Raw genomic sequence first — 26,395 nt, 5'->3', positions numbered from 1 at the left:
TGTCTGCCTTCAGAAGTTTGGCTTTGTCATGGCTGATAAAGGAGACACTCGAGTGACAGAAATTTCCATAAGCCTGGAGGAACAAGTGAAAAGGATGCACAGCAGCTACCAGCCCAGACATTTAAACAGAATTAAATGGCTTCCAACATCAAGAGGAGGCTTTGTCTTCTGGCTTCACTTCCAAAGAGACAAAAAAGAAGTATTTTTAAAATTCTGTTAGTATGCTGTGAGTGAAAAACTTACTTAGGAACATGACACCTGGAGATTTAGGAGTAATTCTGACCTACTTCTCACTTAAAAATAACAGTGTGATCCTAGGTTAATGGTTGGACTAAATGACTTTTTCCAGCCTAAATGATTCAATGATTCTATGCATTTATGAGATCAAAGCTTAACTACAAGCTGAAGATCTTTCCCTGTTTTTACTTGGTTTGAGAAAGTACTGTTGGTGTTGCTGAGGGAAAAATGGGATTTTTGAAGAATTGATTTGTTTTGATTTAAATAGAATACAAGTAGAGAAATAGAATAGCACTCAGCTAAAGAGAAATTGGATCCTGAAAGGCAGAAACCCACACTTTTATAAAGCTTTTTCTACTGAGACTTTCTTTCTGGTGTACTGTTTGAAGGCCATCAAACTACACAGCCTTTCTTCAAGGTATGAATGAATGTTACTTCCTCCGTGAATGAATGTGCTGCTGAAGCCAGCACAATAGACCAAAAAGCTTAGGGAAGAAATCATCCTTTGTGCCATCTCCTGAGTGGTGGAGCACATGAAAAGCAACACAGAAAGTGTTGCAGATAGAAGCCATGTTGCATATTTCAACAGTATTATGATTTTTTTGGGAAGATACTTGTGAGTGCCAGAGATGACAGCATTGAGTTAGTGTCTTTTACTTTGTCTAAAGGAAATAGTAGGTTTTCCACAGCCATTGAAATCTTCTTTTCAGTGTTTGCTTGCTGCTTCTTCTTAAAAAGAATGGGTATGTTATTATTCTTATCCAGGTATTAAAGGCTCGGGAGTTAAGACTCTTGTATTATTAGATCACCATTTGCAGGGAAAAAAAAATTGAATACGGTCAATGTTACCAGAATTTTTTGTAAAATTCAGGTATCTTACACTGGTTATTAGGTTTATTAAAAAAATGTATTTTTCTATATTGCCGCTGACATTGTCACCAATTTAAACAATTTAAGATTTGTTTCCACTTTTCTGTTTGGAGAGAGATGAGTTGTTATCTTACATTCAGCCAAGGCAAAAATGAGCGTTTTATTGATCTCATTATTTGCTTTCTCTTACTTACTTTTCATTTCATTACTGTTTTCCATGATAATGGTTAGCGTGTCAGAGCCTACAGTGGTGAAAGAAGGGGAGGATACAGAATCTTCTGTGCCACTGCTTGTCATTCATGTCTGTAATGGGCATATTACTAGGTGTGGCAGGAGAGTTTAATGTGGGCATGAACAGTTAAATTTTGTAAAATAGATCAAGTCTGAGCATATAATGGGCACTTGAATTAGACTTACAAAATAAGAGTAAAAGATTTGTATCTTTCTGTGTCATCCATCAACTGTGAAATGTTTAACTAAGTTCTGACTGGAAGAGAAGCAAAACAGCTTGATTTCAGAATTAGTTTTCTTACATAATTAGAAATACCAAATATGTGAAAAAATCAGAGACAAGTAGTGAGTATGTACTCAGTATCATTTATGTAGTCAGTGTTTTGAAAGACAGTGATAGTGATGGTACTGCTTGCACTTGGACTCCCACAAAGTAGTTTTCTGCAGTTTTTGCATTCAGTTTTTTTTTCTGAAAGATAATTATTACTCAAAAGTGCTTTCAAATTACAGAGATTATACAGATTCAACCTTTACTTACAGACTTGGAGGTGTTTAGGTTCACAGCCTTGATTTTTTTGTCCACGAACTGAACTCCAATTACCCTTTGTGTTCATTGATGACTTCAATAATGCAATAGCAAGTGGATCTTTGGACACATTTTGAAATTGACAGAAGACTTAGAGAGGTATTCTCAATGACTTTTCAGGAATAAGACCATAACATTTGAATTACCTTCTTGTTTATAAGTTTATGACGTGTAAAATCCAGAAGCTTAGGGCAGGTTGTATGTGTGCATGTATGCTGTAGACCTTGACTCTTTAGGAAAACTGCCACTTGTAGATGTGGTTGAATGACTTGGCAAAGAGCCAACTATGAAAAAATGTAGTTGTTTTATAAATAGCAAAATAGCAATGAGGGAATCAGAACATACACCAGAGAGGGCTACAGCTATCAAACACAGTTTTGAAATTTACCTGGTGTTTTTCAGGTTTTGTTGGTTGGATTTTTAATACAAATGTCAGTGCAGACTGGTCAGGCCTGGTGACACACCTGAATATAGAGAGCTGAGCTAGAAAATATGCCTTTTGTAAGACCGTATCAAACTTCCCACCAGTCTGAAAAAATGTAATGCTTAGTGTGGTTCTCAACAGCTAACAGCCCTAGGGAGCAAGAAATATGTTATTGTGAGAATCCATTCCTGAGAGAGGGTGTGTTTAGCTTTATGTAAATCTAAGCAGGATCCAAGATGCTTCTCTTCAGAGCAGGTGCAGTCCCCCAGTGAATGTAATACAACTTTCACTCACAGGCACAGCCAAAATACAGGGACACACCTGCATTTCATGTAAAGCTGGTAACTGATTTGCAAACATCCAATTTACTAATGAAATGGAACTATAGAAATGGCAGTAGGCAAGAGGACAACCCTGCATGAAACTTAATTAGAGAAGGATGTAGGAAACATATCCAGCTAAATGAAGAACTATAAACAAGGGTGCAAGATGAATATGTGGATTTAAATTGCAGTCAGTATTCAAATTTCCTATTCCATGTCAACAGCAGAGCAGGTAACAGCAGGAACTGAGGATCAATAGTGTAGGCATCATCTGCATCATGGTCTTGGATATCACCTCTGTTGACTGTGTTTGTTTCCCTTGGTTATGTTTCACAGTGGAGTGAGTAATGTGAAAGCAGAAGTAGTAGTAGTAGTAGTAGAGTCTTACTTGCTGCTTCTCCAGCAGTCTCCCATCAAAACACAGAGTTTAGCACAATAAAGTTTGTTCTTTACTCTGTGTGTCAGGCTGTTTGTCAGCGAGGTATGTTTGCTGAATATGACTACCCAGCCTCCCATGCTTTCCAGTGTCTCTTTGGTTAAATCACGCCATGACTGACACCACGACACATTAGTGGGAGGATTGTTTATGAGAAAAAGGAAAACGAGCTTGACACTTGAGTTTACCATGTTGTGGAAGCACAGATGCTCATCACTGCCAAACACGCAGAGCCGAGGTCAGGGAAATCTGTCAGGGAAAGCAAAGCAGCCTTGAAACAATTTTTTTTTTTTTTTTAACTGTCTGGCAGAGAACACACATGAAATAGTGTTATAGCTGAGCAGGGTGCTGCCCTCCTTCCTCTACTCCCTTAGGATTGCTTACTTCCCTTTCCTCATTCCAGGCTCAAATGAGACATTGCAGAACATGCTCCTCTCCTTCATACCTTCCCCAGGGAGCTCAGCCCCTCTTTTCTGGGGGCTGGTGACAGCAGCAGTAGCAGTGGGCAGGGCTCAGACTAGATGTCCCCTTTGGATGCCCTTTTGCTCTCCCTGGCATTGTTTTTGCTTGCTTCTCTACCAGACCAACACTTTTTTGCATTTCGTTCTTCTGCATGGGAAGGTGGAGCTGTAGAGCAGGCCTGATCAGCATGAGAGAGCTGACACATGGGGGACCTGGGAAAACTCTTAAGGGTAATTAAATACAGATATTCCTGTGTTGTGGGCATTGGGAGAATTTGGAAAAGGAGGATTGTTTGGACTCAGTTGGGCTGTGTAGTTAGATAATAAATTCTACAAGAGTAAAAGAGATGGAGGTATTTGGAGGGAAAAAGTCTTTCAGATATAGCAATTTCTGCAGTAAAGAGAATATTATAGGAAGACAGAGAACATGCACAAAACTATTTGACACCTGTGGAGAAAGAGAATGGGGTAATAGGAGAATGCAGAAGATATTGGAGATTAAAAAAAAGAAAAAACAGATTAAAGCAAAAATCCTAACCAGAAAGTATATTTCTAACAGTCAGAAGGAGACAGGAAGGGGAAAATTGGAATCTCTTGTTCCCATCAAGCAGAAGAGAAAGCAGTTGGAAGGGTGAAACAAAATATAAATATATTTATCCATAGTAGATTGAAAGAATAGTTTATATGATGAAATGTATATTCGTCTTGATGATGAAATCTGATCCTTTATCTTCTTTTTCTCTTTGACTGCTAAGTCCTGAAAGAGCTGTGTTTCCCACTGTGTCTGAATGATAGCCCTGGGTCTTTCTGTTAAGGAGGATGCTCAAAGGAAGCAGTACTGTGTTTTGGTTGATTTAAACTATCATTTATCCTTTGTGAAATGTGAAATGCAAAATTAAATGGTAGGGACATGCCATCTGCTGTTGTTTAACATGTGAATAAAAGCTACTATGTTGGCACAATGTTTATGCCCATGATAAGAGCAGGAATAATGGAAATGTTATGTTGGCTATACCCAGCAGGTCCCCTCATTGACTGAAGCATCATGTTTCTTCCATGTCCCAGAAATGCTGAACATGATTCCTGGAGGAGGATGAGCATTTCCTCTTTAGTGAGGAGGCTGAGTGTTTTATGTCTGTTATTCTCATTCCTTTCAGGGATCTCTTGCTGTCTGTGGCACTTGGCCAGGTACTCTCCCTCCTTATCTGTGGCATTGGTCTCACAAGCAAGTATCTGTCAGAAGACTTCCATGCCAACACACCTGTTTTCCAGAGCTTCCTCAATTATATCCTTCTGTTCTTGGTCTACACAACAACACTAGCCGTCAGACAAGGTGAGTGTCTCTCTGAAACTGTTTTATAGAAAGCAGTGGGAATAAAGGCTTTTGCAGAACAGTAACAAGCAATATGATTTAGACACATATCCCACTAATATTTGTTCCGTATTTACATTACCTAGAAACGTGTATTGAATGAACTGAAAAAACCACCAACAAGTCTTCATTAGCAAAGAATGAAGCATTAGATCACAAGGATTGGGGTGCTACCTAAAAGCTAAAGTAAACATCAGTACTTTTGAATTCTGGTTGTTCTTGCCTTGCTGGGAAATACTTTAAGTATGCTTTACATCTTACATAGACTGAGGAGAGCTCAGATACAAGCAAAGAGCTTGCTAGTTCTAGATGCTGATCATGGCAATTGAGTAGTTCACTTACTAGACAGAAAGAAATAGCAGCCAACTTTTAGCTACTGGGAAGTAAGAGATGAAGGGAGGGATTCTGGGGTGCTCTCTCTCTCTGGGGGGAGGTTTGGGCAGAGCAGCTCCATGGCCCTGTCACTGCTTTGCCATGGGGCCTGTGTAACCAATCTGACCTCCAAAATGAGAAATGCATTACAGTATGCCTTGGTACTGTGTATCTAATGATGCTCTCTTTGACAGTCTGTATTTTTTATGGGGGGTTGTGCCTTTCCTGCACATCTCTTCCCTTCTTTGAGATTTCGTTCTAGATGAGGTGTGGGAGGTGAATGCATTTAAGTACATTTCTCAGCCACTCTTCTTTTCTGTAATAATTTTATTTATTCACCTTCACAGAACACATAGATTAGAAGCTAAATAAAAGAGAAAAAATATCATGTGTTCTCCTGACATAAGGAGGGTAGGGCTCTGTGGAGGATAACAACTACAAAATGTATTAGGCCGTGGTACATTTATCAGCATACTGAAAAGCTCATGTTTTCTTACAGGAACAATGATTTTTGGATTGGCCTTTGATCTTTTAAGGGAACAACCGTGAAGCTTAAGTTCTTCACTCGTTGTACAGTCTTGTGATACAATGCTAAAAGTGTTCCAAAGCAGCAAGGACTTAATTTCTATGCAAAAATGAACAGTCAAAAAATACCTCAGTACTCCAGCACAAAGCACTTAAGCATATCACAACATAAGTTTTATAAACATTGGTCCCCACTGGCATTTTGCAGAGGTGCTAAAAGCCAATGTGCAAAGGAAATGTTGGTTCTTATATAAGGAGAGATTGCTCAGGCACTGTTTCACTGTCTTGGTATTTCAGTTTGTGTAGGGGGAAACATCACCACATACTTTGCTCTGCCAAAGGTTTAAAATGTGTTATTAGTAGCAGTTTTCTGGAGAACTGTGTTTAAAAATAATTATTCTGAGTGTAGGATTGCCTAGATGTTCACAAGTTCTGTCCCAGAAATGTCGTCCTCTGGACTTATTTAGATACTGTGGAAGGCAAGTCCCTATATGGACTCTTAAATAGATGTTACTTTTTTGAAAATGCTTGTGAGAGGGTATACCTATATAGATACTGCATTCTGCTGTGCATTACAGAGGCTAATTTGGAATAAGGTTTGATGCCTGTTGTATATTGACATCTAAAAAATACTATCAAGCACTCTCCTTTATTCATATATGAATATGTATTAAAAAGGCACTTTATAAATATTTTTCTGACTCTGTTTAAAAATACAGTGGTGGACTAAAGGGAGTTTGTCAGAAGTATCTCTTGTGCCAATATGATAGGTTTGGGAACTAAGTGGTAAAGTGTTAGGAATATGTGGAAAATGTTTTCTGGACAAGTGAAGAGGGCTGGGGAAGGTGTTTGAAAACACCTGTGGTTGATTACAGACCATACAAACAACTAGAGCACGTGTAAAGGGTACCAATGGAATTGTCTGGAAAAGGAGCTGTAAAAAAACCCTAAAAGATAGTTTCATCCAAAAAACCCAAAATAAAATTGGCTACAGAAGCTATGAAAGCAGTGATCCAGGCATTCATCATAACATTCCTGCTGGATGGTACAGCACTATACAGCCTATTTATTTACTCGGCATTTAGTGTTGCCAGCTGACTGAGCCTGACATTGTCTTTTTGCTTGTGTATTTATTCAAATCCATTATCTGTGTTTGTTCCATTAAAGCAGTTTCTCTAGCAGCTCTAATCATGTGGCTTCATTAATAAATGGAAATCACATAATAATATTAATGATTCTGTTCTGAGTGCTGACATCATCAAAAACTTTTTTTTCAAGTATACTTCTTTATGAAAGACTGAAAAATTTTTAAATCATTCTCTTTCTCCTTCAGAAATCAAACCATCATAAATTGATTTGTAGTAAAAAATAATTGCATCCCTTTGTCTTTTTCTTTCCTTGCTTCATTAATTCCTGGGATTTTTGCAGAAATGTAGTGTTTAAGGAGGTGTTGCTTGGGGTAGCCAAAAAAACCCTGAATTCACTCTAGGACTGAAATCTATAATTTCCTCAAGACATAAAGAGTTCCTCTTTCTTCAGAGGCTTCTTCCAAAATTTGATTTACTCTGGATGCCCTTGGACTTAGCTGTCACTCGCTGTTCTTATATACTCCCTGAGTGATAATGAAAAGGCAGAATTTGCACTGGTCTCTGAAAATCAACATTAGCAGATGATTAAAGCTCCTGAGCTTTTCTGACTAAAGCCTTCTGCAGTGAATCCTCAGCTTTCAGCAGCTAAAGTTAGCCCAGCATCAGCAGCATCCACTTCATTTTTATATTGTGAGTTGAGATTGTTTTCCAAAATAATTCTACCACAGCGCTTGCCCTAATGGATACATAGATTAGGATTGTCAGCTTGCAGTGAATCAACATATCATCAGATAGTGGAGAGGCACAGTCCTGCTGGTGTCAGAATCTCTGAATTTTTAAAACTTCATTTCCATGTTAAAAAAACAAAAACAAAAACAAAAAAAAAAACTCAACAAAACAAAACCCAAAAACCAAATCTAAATCTCCCAAAAAAAGGAGTTTCAAGGAGTAAAAGTAGACTCAATAGTTTTAAGCAGTGAAGTCCATGTAAGTAAGGCTTTTCATCATCATTGCAACTTTGTTCTCATGACCCAAAATAAAAAGTGACAAAAGCATTTAAGGAAATCTGTTCTTTTGAGATTTTCATATGGGCCTTAAAACATGGATGCCACTCAGGCACAGGTCATGAAAAAGTGGAAGAATTTGTCTAAACTTGGATTTTTCTCATGAAAAATAAATCTGCCAAACATTTAACAGGTAACGAGGCCGTTCTCAGTTCCTTCTCTTGAGGTAGCTTCCTCTCATGCCTGTTGTTTTCGCAGCCAGAACTTGTGTTTGTCCATGGTAACACCTCTGAGAAGGTTTTAACACATATTATCTCACCTCAGTCTCCTCGTTAGCAGAGGGAAATGCTTGACAAAAACATGTAGGGATACTTTCCTATATCCTCTGCGTCCTATGTCATTATTAGTGGAGAAAAGAAAAACCTTGGCTATCAGTGAGAAAAGCCTCAAATGGGTGAAATGGAGCTATGAGAGATCGAGATGGTGGAGATTAGTTTTAGCACCTTAAAAAGCAGTAAGTGGGAAATTGTCCATAGTGGACCAGAAGGTGTTAATTGCTAGCAGCCAACATGGGAGCAAGCATCAGCAGCTTGCCACCAAAAATAAATTACTTCTAAAAGCCACGTCACATATGCTACAAATGAAAACAACACATCTACTAGACATCATTAAAAACAGAAAAAACCCAAAACTGCTATTTTTTTGTTATTCTGAAAAACAAAAAATGAGGGAGCAATGGAAGTGTCTTTTGAGCAGACGGGAACCACAAAGCCTTGAGGGCCAGATTCTGTGTGAGTAGGGCTCCACACTGCAAGCTGCTCCTTGCATTTTAGAGCACCAAGTTACTGAGTGTTTTCAGCCCACCAGTACTAAGGGATGGCAAAAATTTGCTTGTCCAGAAACATTTTTTATGAACCTCTGTATGCCTGGGTGAATTCTGCTTCTAGGCCAAGTGATGAGGTTATATCATCTGTCAATGGAAATAGTTTTCCCTACAGTGACTGTAATGTCTTAGATTTGACATACAATTAAAGATGATCTGCGCCCCTGAGTAAGCCAGAGAGTCCCGTGAGACTGGCAAGACTGCAGACCTCTTACTGGCATATCATTTTTTGAAGCATTTCTATCTCAGGGTGGTTTATGCCATTAGTATCTCAGCCATATGTAATTTCCTGATGTGTCTGCTATCCAAGTATGTATTTCCATTTAGATAATGGCACTGCTCCCCAGCATCACTCCTACTTCACCAAAGTTGACCAAACCTGGCTAATTGAAGGAAGATAGAGAACCATAAAGGAGTTGCTTTTTTTCACTGCAGTGCTTGTCAGCTATTTATTGAATGATAGAAAGGTAAAATGTCTCTTTTTACTTAACTCTGTTCTACTAGTAAAGGTATATTAATACAAAGCTAGTATTATGCACTTAACTTAGGTAGACATAACAGAATTTCTTTTAAACCAACACCTTTTTTTGTCAGTTGCCAGTCAGAACAATCTTGTTTGTCTGGGAAACATTATTATCTGTCTATTATTTAAGCTGATCAAACTATATTAGATATCATGAACTTTGGACAATATATGTTGTACCATTGAGATGAAATGTCTTCTGGAAAGGCATTGATCCTCTTCACTGAGGATGGCAGGGAGTGATTTTGATTTGAAAATATACATTTCATCACTGTTCAGTTTCCTAAGCATGCTCACACCACTGCCGTAAAACAAAGAGCTTGGTATCCCCCCAGTCAAGTAAAATGTTCAAAGCTGCAGCCAAGTATCTTTATTGCTCTATCTAGCTGTGATAGAAGGGGTCCTTGGATTCTCAAGGCAACAGCTCAGCCACACTCTGGCCTGCAAACACATGGTAGACACTGCAAGAAGATGTGACATTGCCCTTGAAGCACAGGGAAGGGCAAGTCCAGCTGGCCCATCTCTTCCATTTGACAGAGGTATGCAGAGATAGGACAGGGGGAGATGGCTTTAAACTGGAAGTAGGTTTAGATGCCCCATCCCTGGAAGTGTTCCAGGCTAGGTTGGATGGGGCAACCTGGTCTAGTGGAAGGTGTCTTTGCTCATGGCAGGGGTGTTGGAAGTGGATGGTCTTCAAGGTCTTTTCCAGCCCTAACCATTCTCTGATTCTATGATTCTTGCAGCCCTCCCAGTGCAAGAGGCCATGATCATTCTGCATTGTAAAAATGAAACACAGCAGCAAATGTGGCTTGGAACCAGTGAAAAATAATGACCTTCAGGTCTTTGGTATTCTCATAGCAGCGCTTCAGAATCTCCCTGCTGTGTTACACATTGCTGTCTGCAAAGTACTTTCTCCTAATTACTCTGGGCTTCTAATTAGGGATGCCAAACCGTGTGGGATATGTTTATTATGAAAATGGTCAGCCAAATAGTCCCTTTGTTTGGGATCTGAAGAGCCCTTTTCATATTCAGAGGGAATTCTATACTTCAGGACAAATGAAACTAGAATGCTGCCTATTTATAGACACTTCAAATTGCAGAGATCTTTTTTTGTAATGTGCAATTTTCAGTTTTGGATAGCATGCTCAGAGGAGCAAGGATTATGATACGTTATGTATTTGGGATTTGCCTATCATATCATGGACACTACAGCAAGCTAGCTGGAAAAAAACCAGTGTGACTAGAGCCAGGTTTCTGTTCAGTTCTATTTACATAATAATTGTGTTTGAATTTTCATTCTACTTCCAATTGAGTTTTTAAAATTTCCTGCTATAAAATGTTGACTGCTGCTGCTGCTGAATTTTACTTCGTTATTTTACTCTGTAGGTGATAACAATTCAGTGAGGTGTCAAACTTTTCAGATATGTAAAGTTTTCATACAGAACCTTGGGATTTTTTCTTTATGATAGTTTCTCTAAACATCAAATTTCCCTTCCCAGTCGAGTGAAGTGGTCTTGCATTCTCAGCCATAATACAAAAACAGATGCAATTTCAGCACAGTATGATTATTCCACATAGCTAGAAAGGCAGGGTATAAAAAAAAAAGACCATGTTGGGGATACAAAGACAGGGTTAAAAACAATAAACTTGACCTCTGTCTTTTGTTCTGATCTGTTTGGCTATTCCTAGCAGAGATGTTGGATGGTATTTTTTAATCCTCAGGGTTTTTCTCCACTTTTAACTGTTCTTGTTACACTGACCAGCAAACAGATGCTTTCTGCTTTGGCCCTGCTGCTCCTTTCCACGCACACAAAGGACCAGGCATCTCAGGGCTTAGTCAATTTTCATTTCCATCATGTGTGCTTTGCTTTGCCAGCTGTTTAACAAGGTACAAATAAACACTTACAGAGAGGAATCCTGGCCCCAAACATAGGGCAAATAAAATGGCAGGTAAAGGCTCAAAAAACCCCTCAGCTTTTTCTTTCTAGAGTTATTTCTCTCAATAAGCTGCTCCTGATTGTTAGGTAAGCACTTGCTGTACAAACCCACAGCATGCATCGTGTGTTACAAAATATCTTTCCTTTTTCTAATCCCAGCCAAAGCAGCACATATATATGCTCCTGCATGGTATCATTGGAGGAAATCATGTACATCCCATGGCACATACAAGCTGAAAATTGGAAAGCATTCTTCCTCTAGGATGGAGGTGGCAGCAGTTAAGCTTGAGCACTGTATGTCCTGGTTTAATGATGCAATCACTAATACAATCATGATAACCCCGAAGCAATAAAGGCCTGGCCTCATCAAGCATCCATGCTGTAGCATTCTCTGCAGTAGTGTCCCTTGATCCCTGATGCAGCTCATTCAACCCTGAGAGACCTCTTGTTACTAAGTTGCTTTCAAAATAGCTTTGGTGCTCAAGGAAGCATCCTTTGTGTTATCAGAGACAAAAGCTGCAAGAGTGCATTGTGTGAAAGGATAGGAACACCTCATTTTTCCTGTGCTTGGTGATGCAGACCAGAGCACAGGGGGGAAAAGAGATTTCTCTAACCATTCTCTTGACCTAAATGAGGGAATGGGAGGTCTTGTCCACACAGAGAATGAATTTGTTCTTAAGTTACACTAGGGGTACCTCTCCTTGTAAAAAAGTCCGTGGAAGATTCAAATCAGGCAGTTCAGATCACTCTCACTTTGGGAAGCTCAGACCTGGTCATCTTTGTGGCTGCCAAGTTTATGCCCTCAGCCAGTACCTTCCAGAGACAGCATTCAGATTTGCACCATGGTTCAAAGACTGGTGCATCTTTTATGAGAGCAAACCTTACAGGCACTGAGTGCAGTGAGCGTGAAAGGGATGCTGAGCTTTAGGCTGGCCAAAGTCCTGGGTGATGAACCATGTTTGCATCAAGATGCTGCATCATATCTGTGAGGCAATGTCTATACTGGGTATACTACTTGAGAAAAAGGCAGTTTTGCCCTGGAGGTAAATGTACATTCATTTTAGGAGCATTTAGCCAGCTGTGGCCATTTTATGCCAGTAAGTCCATAAATAGAAACCACAGATGCAATAAAATGGGAAACATTGCAGTTACTCAGCTCACAGCTGCAAAATCACAGGTAGCTAGTGAAATTCAGCAGAATCAAAAAATCACCACAATGTGACATTTCATGCTGTCATGCTTTTCTTGGTGATGCCAGCACCTAAGTCTGAGAGGCAAATCTGCAACGTATATTTGCAAGCATTTATCTTTGCATAAGGATTTAGATTTTGTTGCTGAGCCTGGAAAGCTCCCTCCTCGCTTACTTTTCCAGGAGCCCTGCCAGTACTTCGAAGACAGTGCCAATCTGAGCACAAGGCTGTGAGTTCCTGTTTGAGAAGATAAACCTCATCACTAGAAGGATGAGTGGGCAGGCTCGAGGAGGCTCTGAGGAAGTGCAGTTTGTACCTACCCCTCATGCATCTTGCTGCTTGATTTTTCTCTCCATCTCTGCAGATGCCATTGCATGTATTTTGTACCACAGGCTCAAACAGAGGCACAGATGTTGTAAGTTAAAGAATCAAGGCTTTTGAGCAGGTAGAAAGTGAGGTAGCACAGCCTTGGAAGTGCTGAGATACTGTGGCTGTGAGCACAGATTGAGCTTTGAAACTTACTCCACAGTATCAGGGTATTGCAGAGGGCTGAATGTTGTTCTCAGTAATTTTATTTGAGGGTAATGAAGCTCTCTATGTAGCCCAGATTGCCTCACAGTATGTCAAATAATAAATTGTCTCATAAGGATGTGAGCTGAATCACAAACACTTGATTTTTTGGTAGAATTAAGGGATAACTGTCCTTTGTAGGGGTAGTATATGTGTCTGGCTCTTGTTAATACATAAACATCTCAAGTACTGTTTGCAAAACCAACCATCCCTTCCCACTTCAATGAGGAAAGTTAATGGTTCTGATAAAATAGTGCACCCTTGATCCTACAGCTGTAAGCAGAATGCAAGGGTTGTCTCTGCCTCTTCATGCAGTATCAGTATTTCCCTGTGATTTATGGAATATTTAAACATTCATCAAGCCAAGCAGCTAGCCAGGGTAGCAGGATCCACATTCAGCACACGTAGCTCCAGCGTTCATGCGGGAGATCTGAAGTGTGGTTACAAGATGATAACTGCATTGCCTGAAGGAGATAAGTCCCGCTCTGCCAGAATGGTGCTTTGTATGTAATTAGTGTAAAAATTCCGAGGAATGGAGTTTATCCTTGCCATCGTCTTTCTCATTAAAAAGGAATCATAATGAAAGAACAAAGCAGTCCCTGCAGTGAATTGACTTGACTTCCTAAATTTTCATTAAATCAAAGGCTCAATAGCATCCCATTTTGCAGAGGCCAGTTGTAAACTGTACACAAGATTTGCAGTAAAGTCCCTGTGAAGATCACATCCTTTCTGAAGGTTTGGAAGTACTACCTTTTATAAAATAAGGAGTATAAGACAGCATGAATCAAAGGAATAAAAAGTTATGCCAGTAGGATAAAACTGTATTCTCAACTTATTCTTCTGCCTCACACTTAATACTTAGTCCTAACACAAGCAGTGATTTTGTCTTCTTTCATGTCCCTTACTACCAAGATAATACATATATTTATTTTTACAACTAAATACATCTTTGAGGCAAAAATGTACAAATATCCTGTAAGTTTATCTACCCCTTTGTAAGCATTTTTTTCCTTTGTGTTTGGCTGAACTGTTAGCTAACTGGTTGCCTTGAATTCCTGTTACATTTCTGGATGATAGTGCTATAATATTAATTGCAGCTTCATCTGAAAGAACATTTATAAATGTAGCACTCAGTATTCAAGTTGCAGTTGTGCTGTCTCTCCCTTCTGCTCATGAGCTGCCAAGCACAGGTCACAGGACACCGAGTCACTTCTGGAAGGTGCTCGGGATGCAGGGACCTGGGGACTCACCTCTTAGTCCCTTTGCCTGCAGCACTGCTCACAAACCTTGAGGGTGCTCTAGACCCAGTTCACTACAAAGCAGAACAGCTCAAGGTCATTAGCAACCAATTCTGTTAGAACCTCCCCCTACATTATCTTTCCTGATTTAACATTAAAGAGAAAAGGAGAAGGATAATATATGCTGTCTGTCAGCCTCCTCCATTTCTTGCACACATTTCCCTGATGAGAGGAGGGAGCTTTGAGGTAAAGGTGGGAGCTTTGCTGTCAGCAGTAGTGAGTGCTCCAAATACACAGGGGAGGGAGAGGCCATGTGCCTGTCTCAAAGGAGCACTTACCCCTTAGTTTTCAGTTATAGCACAGTGACAGTCAATTCACAGGGATATTTTTGTAACTGTTACAGAAATATAGCAAATAAACTTTCAAAGGAAAATTATCTGTGCCTTTTCTGAATTAAATATTAATGAACTTGCTCCTGTGCAGCTACTAGAATGTTTACATAATATCATTGTCCATGCTGCTCTGATTATTTGTTTGTGATCTGATACTTGGTTTTGTTTTGCCTAATGCTAAAGGAGGTTTTAATACCCCAGAGTAGAAGTGAACTGTCACTATTTTAATCAAATGGATCTGCAGTGATTTGCATCACTGATGACATCAGGGAGGGAGTGGCATGTTCATCAACATAAATTTTGATATATGCTGTTTGTTTTCATTGCTAGTTGGAATCTTTGGTTTGAATGTGCTTTCAAGTGTCTTATTAAGATTTCAACAGCTTGGTGTAGAAAAAGAGCAACTAGTGCCCTTATTTATTACGTTTGGCATGTAAAAGGTTTGTTTTCATTTAAAAGGACCTAAGGTGGTTTATATTGATGGAGTTTTTCCATGCACACACATCTAATTTTATGCATGTGTACATATAAAAAACCTCAAAGTATGTATTTTGGTAGAATTTATTTTTAGAATTATTTTGTATTGCTTATCATCTCAAGATCCCAGAATTTCATGTTTTCCTGAGCTAGGCTTCATGCTCAATTGGGCAGGCATATGATAAGAAGCAGGCCACAGCATGACTAGGAACATTTCATGTCTATCACAGCTTTTATAGCAATTCAAGGACAAGAAATGCCACAAGGGGAATAGAAACTTGCCAGTTGTCAAACTTTCCATGGGTAAACCAAGTCACCAGTGAGCTCTTCCCAGCCATGGATGTGAATTCCAGAATGCATGGATGCTGGTGAAGGACCCTGTGGAATCTTTTGCAAAAGTGTATTGAATCTAAATTGGGTTAAATTTTGTCTTAAGACAAAATGTCTTTTGTTAAGATTGTATTCCAAAGCTGAAGAGAGCATCAAAAAGGATTCCAATGAATGTCTGATGCTCTCATGACTGAGTCAAACCTGATGTGGAAATGCTTTTTGTGAACTGGTCCCTGCTAAACTGGGAGATAAGAGGTCTGCATGAACTTGGCTGTTGAGTCAGGTGGCCAGCAGTCACTGGGTTGAGATGATTGGGTTGAGTGCTTTCTAAGAAAACCAGGTAGCTCAGGGACAGGTAGGCTGGCAGGAGCTGAAGTTACAGAAACAGCTTCACAGTAGGGAAATCTGAATGAATTTTAAGTGAATGTTGGACTTGTTGTGTGAGGAGCCACAGCATGTCAGATGGACAAGGTGGAGAAACCCTGCCAAGGGCCAAGCACATTGCCTCAAAAAGCATATGCCCTGATATTTTAGTTCCTCTTTCCATGATAGCATGATTGGCACACACCACTGTCACACCCCAAGTGCCATGTTCCTCTTCCCACTGGTGTTTTATACCTATGGCAGACTGCCTCTCTCTCTCTGGGAAAGTGCTCTACTGAGGATCTGTAGGGAAAGTAATAATCACAAGTTACTGAGCAGAAAGAGGACTAAAACTTTCACATTTCTCCCTAGTGCAGTAACACTGAAATTGCATGGATAATAATACTTGGGAATGCTTGTGAGTCTGCAGTGCATGATTGTCTGAGGCCTGTGCTCTCAAACCCACCTACTTATTCTCTGGGGAATGGAGTATTAGAAAGGTGAGAATTCAGTCACTTTTCATTTAGCAAGAGTATTGGATGTGTTTCTTCTATTGTTGTTTGCCTAGAAAATATAAAATAGTCTGTTTTTATCAGAAGACTATTTGTCTGAAGCATGGAGTAAAATAAAACCAATAAAAAAGAAAGTAGGGTTCTTTTTTCTTTGAAGGATATGGCACGCTGCAGAAAAGAAATGTGTAGCTGCTTCAAGGTGAGAGAACTCAAGTCATATCTCAGAACAACCTGCCTTTAAGAAGACAAATGATGGGGGTATTTACAATAGTATTTCTTGCCAGTAATGTAATGACTGCTCAATAGAATCCTTTTTCAAAATAGAGAGCACACACACCAAGATCTTTTCAGGAATCTGTTGAAATAAACATAAAATACAAGGCAACACAGAAGTTTGGGCATGTATACATAACTATTTCCCCTTGTATATGTTTATACAACATATAAATGTATTTTTTTAATTAATAAAAGTCTTTTCTCTTAACAAAAGTGTGTGATTGCAAGGAAGAGTTCCCAGAGTGTCTGTGGAAGAGTTGCACCGTTGCTATGCCTTGATGATAGAAACATTTTTAGCAGGGCTGACTCACTTCATACATAGGCTGTATTTCAGTGTCTCTGTCTATAAGGATTGTATCCATGCCTAAAGCTGAATGAAGACATGTCATCTTTATGGCTGATTAATCTCTCTTTAAAACCATCTTTGTAAAAACGATCTTGATTTAAAAGCAAGGTACTTGTTTCAGTTGTCAAGCAGTGAAGACAGTGTAGAGAAAGGAGGGAGTCTAAAATGTAGAGGTGCTGTGTCAACAAACTTGTATGGAAAAGCACAAGGTGCGAAATTTCTATCAATAGATATTTTTAAGCATGTGTACACTCCAAGTATTTAAAAAATAATTTCTAAGTATGTGCACCGGAAATTCAAACTTAAACAGTCAAATAAGCCCAAGCCAACTGCAACAAGAAGGAAAATCCCATCTTCAAATTTACACAGGATGTTTCTGCTTGAAATTTCTACCATTACCTTCATTTTTCTTTACATGCCCACCTGATAGTACCACAGCAACTTATTCCAGATTGGAAGCTGCTTACTGCAAATTTTCAGGTTCTGTCAACATTCCTTCTCTATCTTTTTACAAAAGAATCAGGTTTTTTTAGTTCAATATTTCAGATTTTGTCAATAACCTGAAAAATGGCATCTCCTTTTTTCTTAATAATTTGAACAGTGATATAAAAATGGAAACTCATTCTCAGCTGTCCCTGTGTGCATTACAGAGACATTTCTTCATATGCATTTGGTGAAGCTTTTGTTTATTTCCATAATTTCAATGAATTCTGCTTGGGGAGGGAACAGTTTATCTTCTGTTAATGACAATATTGAGAGATAAACTGCTTGAGTATGTTTTTTCAAAGTTATCTATCATGCTACTAATATTTTCTACTGTTGCTTCTATTTTGTACTTTCATGAGCTGTGTTTAATGTTTTATAGATTTAATCTGTTACGTACAGAGGTGTATTTAATGGACTTGACCAATTATTGGTAATAGATGTAAGCAACACTTAAGTAGAATTTTTCACTGAAAAAATTATCTCTCTCGGTATTGAGAGAGAGATTATTGGCAGGTATGAAAAGCTGTAGAACTAAGGAAGTAGCAGGTGATGGGATCAATAGCAGTGGTGCTTGCCATTGCCTTTTGCAGTCTTATAGACAAAGATTAATATTGTTAATTGGAATTAATTAGTTGTAGAAGCCAAAATTTATATCTTCAGTGAAGATTTATGAAGAAATTACTGATAGTGATTTTCAACTGAAAATTAGATCCCATATCAACAGTGCCATTCAGGAATGAAGGATTCCCCTTCAAGGAATTTAGTAAATGAAATTTCTTCATTACAACTTAATTTTATTACCTATTAACATTGCTAACTTCAAAGCAAGGACAATAAGTATTTTAATAGATACATTGGAAATAAGTATTTCAGAGCTTTAAATGATAGTGAGAAAGGGTTTTTATTCACTTTCTTCCAAAAATATATTGCCTAGTGATGATTATACAATCATAAAAAGTACTAAGACCTCCTAAGTTAAATTTTCAGAAAAGATTTTGTGACCCAGTTGAACTACTCACTGCACAGCAATCATTGACTAAATTTAAGAACCAGTATTAGAAAAGTATCTTCTAGAGATAGTATATAGATACAAGAAATCATGTTGCAAGGATTTCAGTTAGGAACTTTATATTTTTGTAACTCTTTTGCCAAGCACAACCAATGCTTCCTCTCAACTGTGGGTACCATCCAGTAGGTAAGGAAAATATTAACATGAGAAATTAAGTTTGGTGAGGCTTCAGGGAGACATGGTCAGAGAAGAAGTTTTTAGGATTGTTGTCAGACATCTGCAAGGTGGGAAAGTTCAGAAAACACAGCTACTTGCTCTGGAAACCACCCTTGCAGCCCAGCAGCATCTTTAGCAAGAGGATTATTTTTGTTGTATTGGTGCATTCACTGTGCCCTAAGCACCGAGGCAGTGAGAGTGTGGCAGAGCTGTAGTCACCAAACAGACCCTCCAAAGAGTGCAGTCAGCCTTTTCTTCTTAGTAGAGAATACACAGGAGTGTTTCCACCAGCACTGCTCAGATTTCTCCTTGAGACCTGCCAAGGTCATCCTTCCCCTCTGGTGGTCAAGTGTTCCCAGCATGGGAAAGTGGTTCTCAATTAGCCATGTGTCACTGCAGAAAGGATTTGAACTGTCACTGCTGGAACTCTGGCTTTGCTGGTTTGATCGACAAAAGGACTCTGTGAGGGAGCTGCTGGGCAAAGGGTCTGCAGACAGGAGCACATAAACAGAATAGTTTCTCAAGAAGTGTTTCCTGAAGAACTGATCTCTGATTTCCTAACTCTGAATGGCCTCGGAGTCACAAAGTGACATTGCTCAGTGATCATCTCTTGTAAATGCTCAAACTGCAGCAAAAGGGATTTCGGTGCCTGCATGTGGAAATAGAAATCTGTGGTTTGCCTCTGTCAAACTCAAAAGCAGGCACAGGCTGCAAAACCAAATGCTCTAGTTGCATTTGAAATTGCAAACGGCACAGTCTCCAGATGGTTACATGGTGACTGGCTGTTTGGGTAGTCAGATTTGGGTTTTGTATTATTATTACTAACCAGATCAACCATATCCAAATTTCAAATTTGTGGGGGGTTTGGCTCTTTATGGACAAAAGTTGATGGTACCCCCTTTCTAAGTCCTTGACTCCCTCAGGGAATAATTGTTCAGAGAAAAATTGTCTTTTGATATTGTCCAGTTCCGGTTGAAAAGACTGAATGATGTTGATGCTGAAATAGAGATAGTCACAAGACTAAACATGGAATTTATGTTTAGAATTTGGTTGAACCTGGCAAAAAGCAAAGTGCAGCAGAAACCAGTTTTTCATTTTAACTTCAGAACATAGATACATTATGATCTTTCTGTAGCCTTCTTGAAAATTTTGGAGGTTGCATACAACGAAATCTGTGAAGAGATTGCCTGAACAGACAAACAGATATGTAAATCAAGGAAACAAAGCTGTAAAGAGCCGTGGGAGCTGAGACCAAAACAGTGATGTGGGCTTGCTGAAAGCTGAGTGAGTCAGCATGCCTGGAGAACAGCAGTTCAAATCCTCTGTGTAATCTGAGAGCCCTGTGTCGCATCTGTGATCAGAGGAATTCCCTGCTGACTCCATTTATCCCTGCCATACCAAAATAATTTTATGCTGTTTGTCCTAGTGTCAGTGCCATCCAAAGCTTTATTTCTCTGCTTAGTTTTGATTTTGTCTTTTAGAGTCCTTTCATTGTTGTTAGACTCTGCTCCCTGCTTCCCTATCTTCATCCTATAAGCATTCTTGTAATTTATTCCAAATATTACCTATTGCTTCTTAACTGGTTACATCTTTGAAATTATCCTCAGATGATGCATTTGCTTCTGAACGAGGCATTAGCTTCTTTTGTACTTACTCCACATTAATATGTTAGGAACAATTTTTATTCCAACACAGTTTCATGTGGATAAAATTTGTTTACTATTTTTAGGAGGAGAAATGAAATGAACATCAAAGCAGCAATATCTGGTTGTACAAGGCATGCTGTTATCAAAATAAATGATACAATAAGACCAAATTATGAGGTAATTTCTCAGGGCCTTTGTCTGAAATAATCGAATGTATAAAGGTGAAATACGTACCACAGAGCAAGAGAAAAAAGAAAAGTACCTGCCTTTTAGAATGTTTTCTCTGTCACAGAGTTGCATTTTCACTATGTCAGTAATACATAGCATCCATATCCAAACTACGGACAGAAACTGAATGAAATTTCACAAGGATTTGATTTATGTATAAGCTGTAATGAGAATTTTTCATACAGATGACTTTTGAGGAAACATAGACTATTTTGAAGTCAGGTATTTTATTAACACAGAAGAGTCCAATCAGCTTTTGAGCTATATGCTCTAGTAACACAGACAAATTTGCATTTCTATCTTTTTCTATCTTTTTGAAATATAGTAAATATGAAAAGTATCTGATAGGGATTTGATGATTAAACATTTCATCACAAATACTGGTGCACTTAATCTGAGCAGGATAACCTTTTCACAGCTGCTGCCATGGAAATAAAACCAATGAAGTTATGTTTGAAAGGTGTGCCCCTTGTGGTTAGAGTTCAGTCAAGCATGGTCTTAGGGAATTTGCAGATTCAGTTCTGTACAGCACAGGTTCCTACAAGGCAGTAAATCACACCAGAAGCACACAGATTATCTCTCTGTCCATCCGTCCATTACTGTGGTTGCTGAGTGCCTTTAAAATATGTTTTATTCTAGATGCCATATGTTCAAATGCATTACACAACAAGTTTAAGGTGTCAAAATTCTATTTCTAGCTTTGATTCAGTGGGTAACACTGAACAAGTTGTTTAAAGTATAATCTTATTCTTGTTTCTCTGCTGTGAACAGGAAAGAAAATCAGCAGAGGCAGTGAAGCGAACTGCCAAACATTGTGTTTTGTACAGAACAGTGCTGCCAGCTTTTATAGAACGCTGTTGTAAAGACATTCATGGTAATAAATATGTCTGTTTTTTTCCTTAAAACCCTTGTTTAGTTTTGTCAACTGAAAATACCTCCTCTGAGTTTCATAAGAACTATGTTTCTTACATGGTAGCAAAGAAAAGTTTTCAAACATGGAATCTCAATTTCTTCTTATAACATCAAGTTTATGATGTTTAGCATAATGCAATTCTGTAAACTCTCTCTCATATTTTGAATGGGATATTTCCTTTGAAGAAATTTTTGTGTGTTTGTGGTTGACTGTACTGAGAAGGATGCCTGCCTGATTGATAGGTTTGGTAGTTGGCACTCTGAAAAAGAGACTACGCATGCTTGTGCTCTTTTTGGCCAGAGGAAGGTAAAATAATGGCAAACAAGTGAAAAGACTGAACAGTGCTGCTGATGTTATGCCCAATGCATGCAGTTTGTCCACTGATCCAAGCTTTTAGAAGGGTAATAGAGTGTAGAGGAGCCTTCACTGAGTGCAGAAGTGTCCCATGCCACCAAAAGCACACAGTGTGATGAAATGTTGTTGAGATGGCTGTCTACTCCCTCTGCTTGTAAAAGGAAGAAAATCTGCTGGCAGCAGGTACAGCTTGTGAAGGAGGACAAGATGCTATTTGCCACTTTTGACAGTTGTCTTGTAGAACGAGCTCTTAGGAATGTACTGAAGCAATTATGTTTACCCACGTGCCCATTGTGGGTCACAAGGCATTGCAGCTGGAATCCAGTATTGGAATATCCTACAGGTCTTGCAAAGGGTAATGTAGGTACAGGTATCTACTGGGTGACATGCATTTCCAATCCAATTTATAAGATCCTTTTCAGTCTTGGTGGCCTGATGCCCCAGCAATGGCCCCAGTTGTTCATTCTAAAACCAGTTGTAATGACTTTGCCATCTCACCCTCCCACTCAGCAACAGTATGTGGCAGTGTGTTCTTTCCAGTAACAGTGAATCCTCATTTCCTGACTCTGGATGATCACTGTCAATATTTTTTTGTCTGGCCTTGGCAGACTGCCTTTTGTCTTCTGGCTCCAGTAAGTGAGCAGCTCCTCCTTCCCTGCTGTTCCCAGTTGTCTAGTTAAATCCATCATATTAGAAAGCTCAATTTATGTGGTGACATGCAAGAAAAGCCACCTGATCAAGATGCTCTCCTGTGTTTCCTTTTCACACCTCCTGCTTGGTTCAAATGCCCCACTGGCAACTCTAACTGTCTTGTGAGAAGATTCCTTCCCCTACTGATGAAACAGCAATGATCCACTTTTGGCAGGTCTGTTTGATACAGGAGGTAGAACAGTGTAGAATGGATTCAGGGCCTTCTTTCTTGTACTCTATAGAAATTTGGAGTTCCATGCTATATTTTCTGCCTTCAACTGCCTACTTTTACTCAGGGAGTTGAAATAATCTCTGGGAAGGTTTCTTTATTTTCTTACAACAAATAGCATCATTCTGACACTTTTGAATTTATCTGTAATATGACTTAGAACCTGTGAAGTGTTCTACAAAGCAATATCATTAAAGGTGGTGTGTATCCTTCCTAAATAGATCTGCCATTTCTGAGTGTAGATAAAAGTAGGGTCATGTCTCTTTATTAATAAGAGCAAATTCATAAAAAGATGATGAGAGAGTTTTTAATTTTCCAGTTGAATATGGCAGATTGCTCTTGATGTCTGACAAGGTTGGGCACAGCTAAAGGAACGCTGCTGGCATTTTAAATGACCATAAAAATGAGAAAAAAACCCTTTTGATCTTTTCCACCTCTAAACAGGAATCCATAGTGATAATGCTTTTCTACTGTAGCAGTGGGATTAGACATGACTTAGATTGGTCCTACAGCCAGGTGGGAATTGTCCTGTATCCTGGTGTCTTCAGTAATTGCTTATGAATTAAAGTGAAAATAGAGCACATGGAGATTGGCTTTCCAACACCTTCCTTTAGACAAAGCCTGTGAATGTCATGCCATGGCAGTAATAATATTGAAATTTATACCACCCATAAACCTTTTATAGCAGTGTAATTAGTTGGGCTATTAGTACTACCCAAGCTTAGCCTTATTTTATTGCTATGAACACAGCCTGTAATCACATAAATGGTAATAAGTAATAACACTTAAGGGCATTGTATAAACACAAGCATTTTAGTCTCTCTAGTGAGTCCTCTTTGTGAACAAAAGGAAGGGATCCTACAGCTTTTCCTCTGCTGTGGGTACTTATTTCCATGCTCTCTTTAGAGGGTCCTCTAGTGCAAAATAAGATTGTAAAACTTCTGTTCTTTTCAGTAATCTGACTCGGCTGACTGCTGTGCTAGCTGCAAAGTAGGCAATAGATAGGAAGAAAGAACTGGATTCAGAGTTTGGGGACCATTTCAGCAAATCAGAGGTGTGTTATGGTGTTCTCAATAGTAGATTATTCAAATGAGCTCCTTCTTCTTGTCTTGTGGTTTGCGCTGGTTTATAGAATTAATATTAGTCTATAAATAGGGCAATATTTTAGAGAAGATGCAACTTTTAATTTATAGTACCTTCTTGAGTAGAAAGCACAGTCCATTTGGCTTTGCAACTTGCTGCCAGATTTGTTCTGTGCCCTGTAGAGGAGACTGGGTGGCTATTCCTGTTGTGCATCACTCCACATCTCCAGCTTTCCTCACAGCTGGCTATACCACCATCTGATGGCATTTCTGCTGTTTCTGGATCTCTAGTGCAAGTCAGCTGGTGTAACTTCAATTCTGCAGTTTAACTCTGGTGAGAATAGAGTGCTCAGAAAACCAAAATGGGATATTTCCTTGTAGTGTTAATAGGAGATTCACTGTGCTGGTGATCAGGATTTTGGAAGGAATTAAATAGGCCAGGAGCTAACTGCAAGCAAATTGGTCAATACTCATCATCCAACCAGAATAAAATGAAATTTAATTAAGTGGCCTAGAATGACTGTGTATCAGTCTTGGGCATTCTTCCCACGTTAATAATCTAAATGCACTAGGGAGGGAAAAGAAGTCAGTACTGATCACTCGATTCAAAAGGAATTTAAAAGCATGTTTTAAACAAAGTAGAAGGTGAGAGGCAGAGAATGACCCAGCCTGTTGCACCAACCCTGACAGCAACCCCTGCTGCAGCTCAGGTGACAGCACTGCCCCAGCAGCTGGCTTTTGTCTTTGGTCATCTTCTTAGCAGTTTCCATCATAGTCCCCTCAGGACTGCTTCTATATCTTCCAGAAAAAGACTCCAAACAAAATCATATCTGTGTGAGAATTCAATTTCTGTTATACTTATTGTCCCAACTTTGCAGCATTTTGCACAAAGCTGTGATAAACATTAATATCAAATAATATAGTTACTGTCTTTTAGATTTCTGACTCCAAGGTTACAGCTTAGTTATGTGCTTTCTCAACACTTCTTATGCCTGATATCTTTCATTCTTGAGGGTTTTTTAGAACTCCCCAGTCTGTTGTTTGGGTACATGAAACTACTAATGGATATTTCTTAAAAGCATCAGGTCTTCAAAATTTGTTACTCTTGTAAAAAAAAAATAAAATTAAAAAGCTGAATTAGAAACATAAATATATTTGTCCACAAAACTGCTATTCTTCTGAGCAATATAATCAGAATTATCATAGCAGAATTTATAAGGAAATGTTGAACTTTTGACTCCATCACATTTTTGGAATGCTTGAAAGTATAGCATCATGTCTACTATTCAAGAACTTTCAGTGCTTGTGCATCTAATGAGGTTTTGTTTGACAGCTTCTTTAAAGATCAAATTTTGGACTTCATCTCTATTACGTAGAGTTTCTTAGCTCTTATGGATTATTGCTTCTGGGCTGGATGAAGGGTCAAGTCCCTTGCTGTTTTCTCTTAATATCTTCCTGCCTTTCCAGCTTTTACATGCTACTGTTTAATTTTAGAGAAGTTTTTAGTGTTTCTCAAGAAAAAAGCCCATTATTAAATCATAAAGTACTCTGCTACTTGGAAAATATGTCAGAAGCATGCTCCAGAGACTTAAATATTTTTAAATTGTTTATTTTTCTATACTTTTTCTGCTTCATTGCAACTTAAGCATTCATAAATTGGTCTCATGCTAAGAGAACTTGTAAACCCTGAGGGCCTCCCAATATAGCCAATACCCTAATTGCTTTAAAGAACATCTTGAGTGGTTTCCTGGTGTGCTCCAATACAAAAGTCAACAAATTGAGGTTGAGAGACAGTCACTTCTGTCCATGAGGTTCTTTTGTGATGCAGTTACTCTAAGATGAGAGATTAAAAAGTAACGTAGAAGAGGAAATTAAACAAGGAACAAAATAGAGCAGCCCATTGACGTTTACCAGGACAAAATCCGTATTAAAACTGGCCAAGTTTGTCAGACAGGTATTCTGTGAAAGCACTTGCTGAATTGAACCATGTGTTATAAGGGTACATTCAAGACTCCAAAAGATAGTTACTCCTGACTTATATGGTTCAACCATATTTACATTGCAAAGAATATTCTGAAACTTTCCTTGAGAATTATTAGGGGTTTGCAGTTTGGCAGCTTCTTTTTTGAGTTTGGTTGTAGAATGGCTGCTTAATATACAATGAATTTTTAATGAGGAGAGAGAAGAAGCATTTTCTGTTCATCTGTGTCGTGGATTGTTGAACATACTTGGCTCAACATAAGGTTCCATGGATAGGTTTCCATTCACAGCTGTCTCATCAGTTAAAGCTCTTTGAGATGAAAGCAATAAAAATTGCTATCCTCATTTAAAATTTAGAACATAGACATATAAGAAATGTTGCCTACCAATAAATAAATACTAAATTTGTTTTTAAAGTGCATTTATTTATGTAATAGATGTTAAAAGTGCTTTTTTGACCAAGAAACTGGAACTACACCATTAAAAAGAGATGATTATGTGGTAATCTAATAGATAGGAAATGCAAGTATGTCTGAAATACAAAGAGGCCTATTTAAATAACGCTGTGAAACTGTTTGACTTCTGTGTTAGTGCAG

The 26,395-nt window shown here is 38.7% G+C and overlaps 1 protein-coding gene across 2 annotated transcripts in view; it reads left to right on the top strand.

Moving 5' to 3' along the window:
* Nucleotides 1-26,395, top strand: part of SLC35F1 (solute carrier family 35 member F1) — a 225,118-nt gene that overhangs the window by 124,013 nt on the left and 74,710 nt on the right. For both annotated transcript variants that reach the window (XM_066547086.1, XM_066547087.1), the window contains exon 2: nucleotides 4,726-4,901. In XM_066547086.1, the coding sequence (XP_066403183.1) occupies nucleotides 4,726-4,901 (176 nt within the window). The remainder of the gene's footprint in view (nucleotides 1-4,725; nucleotides 4,902-26,395) is intronic.

Source organism: Molothrus aeneus, chromosome 3 (assembly GCF_037042795.1).
Source record: "Molothrus aeneus isolate 106 chromosome 3, BPBGC_Maene_1.0, whole genome shotgun sequence".
NCBI classification, from domain to species: domain Eukaryota; kingdom Metazoa; phylum Chordata; class Aves; order Passeriformes; family Icteridae; genus Molothrus; species Molothrus aeneus.
Note: the sequence above shows the minus strand (reverse complement) of the source record. Positions and strands in the feature narration are given on the sequence as shown.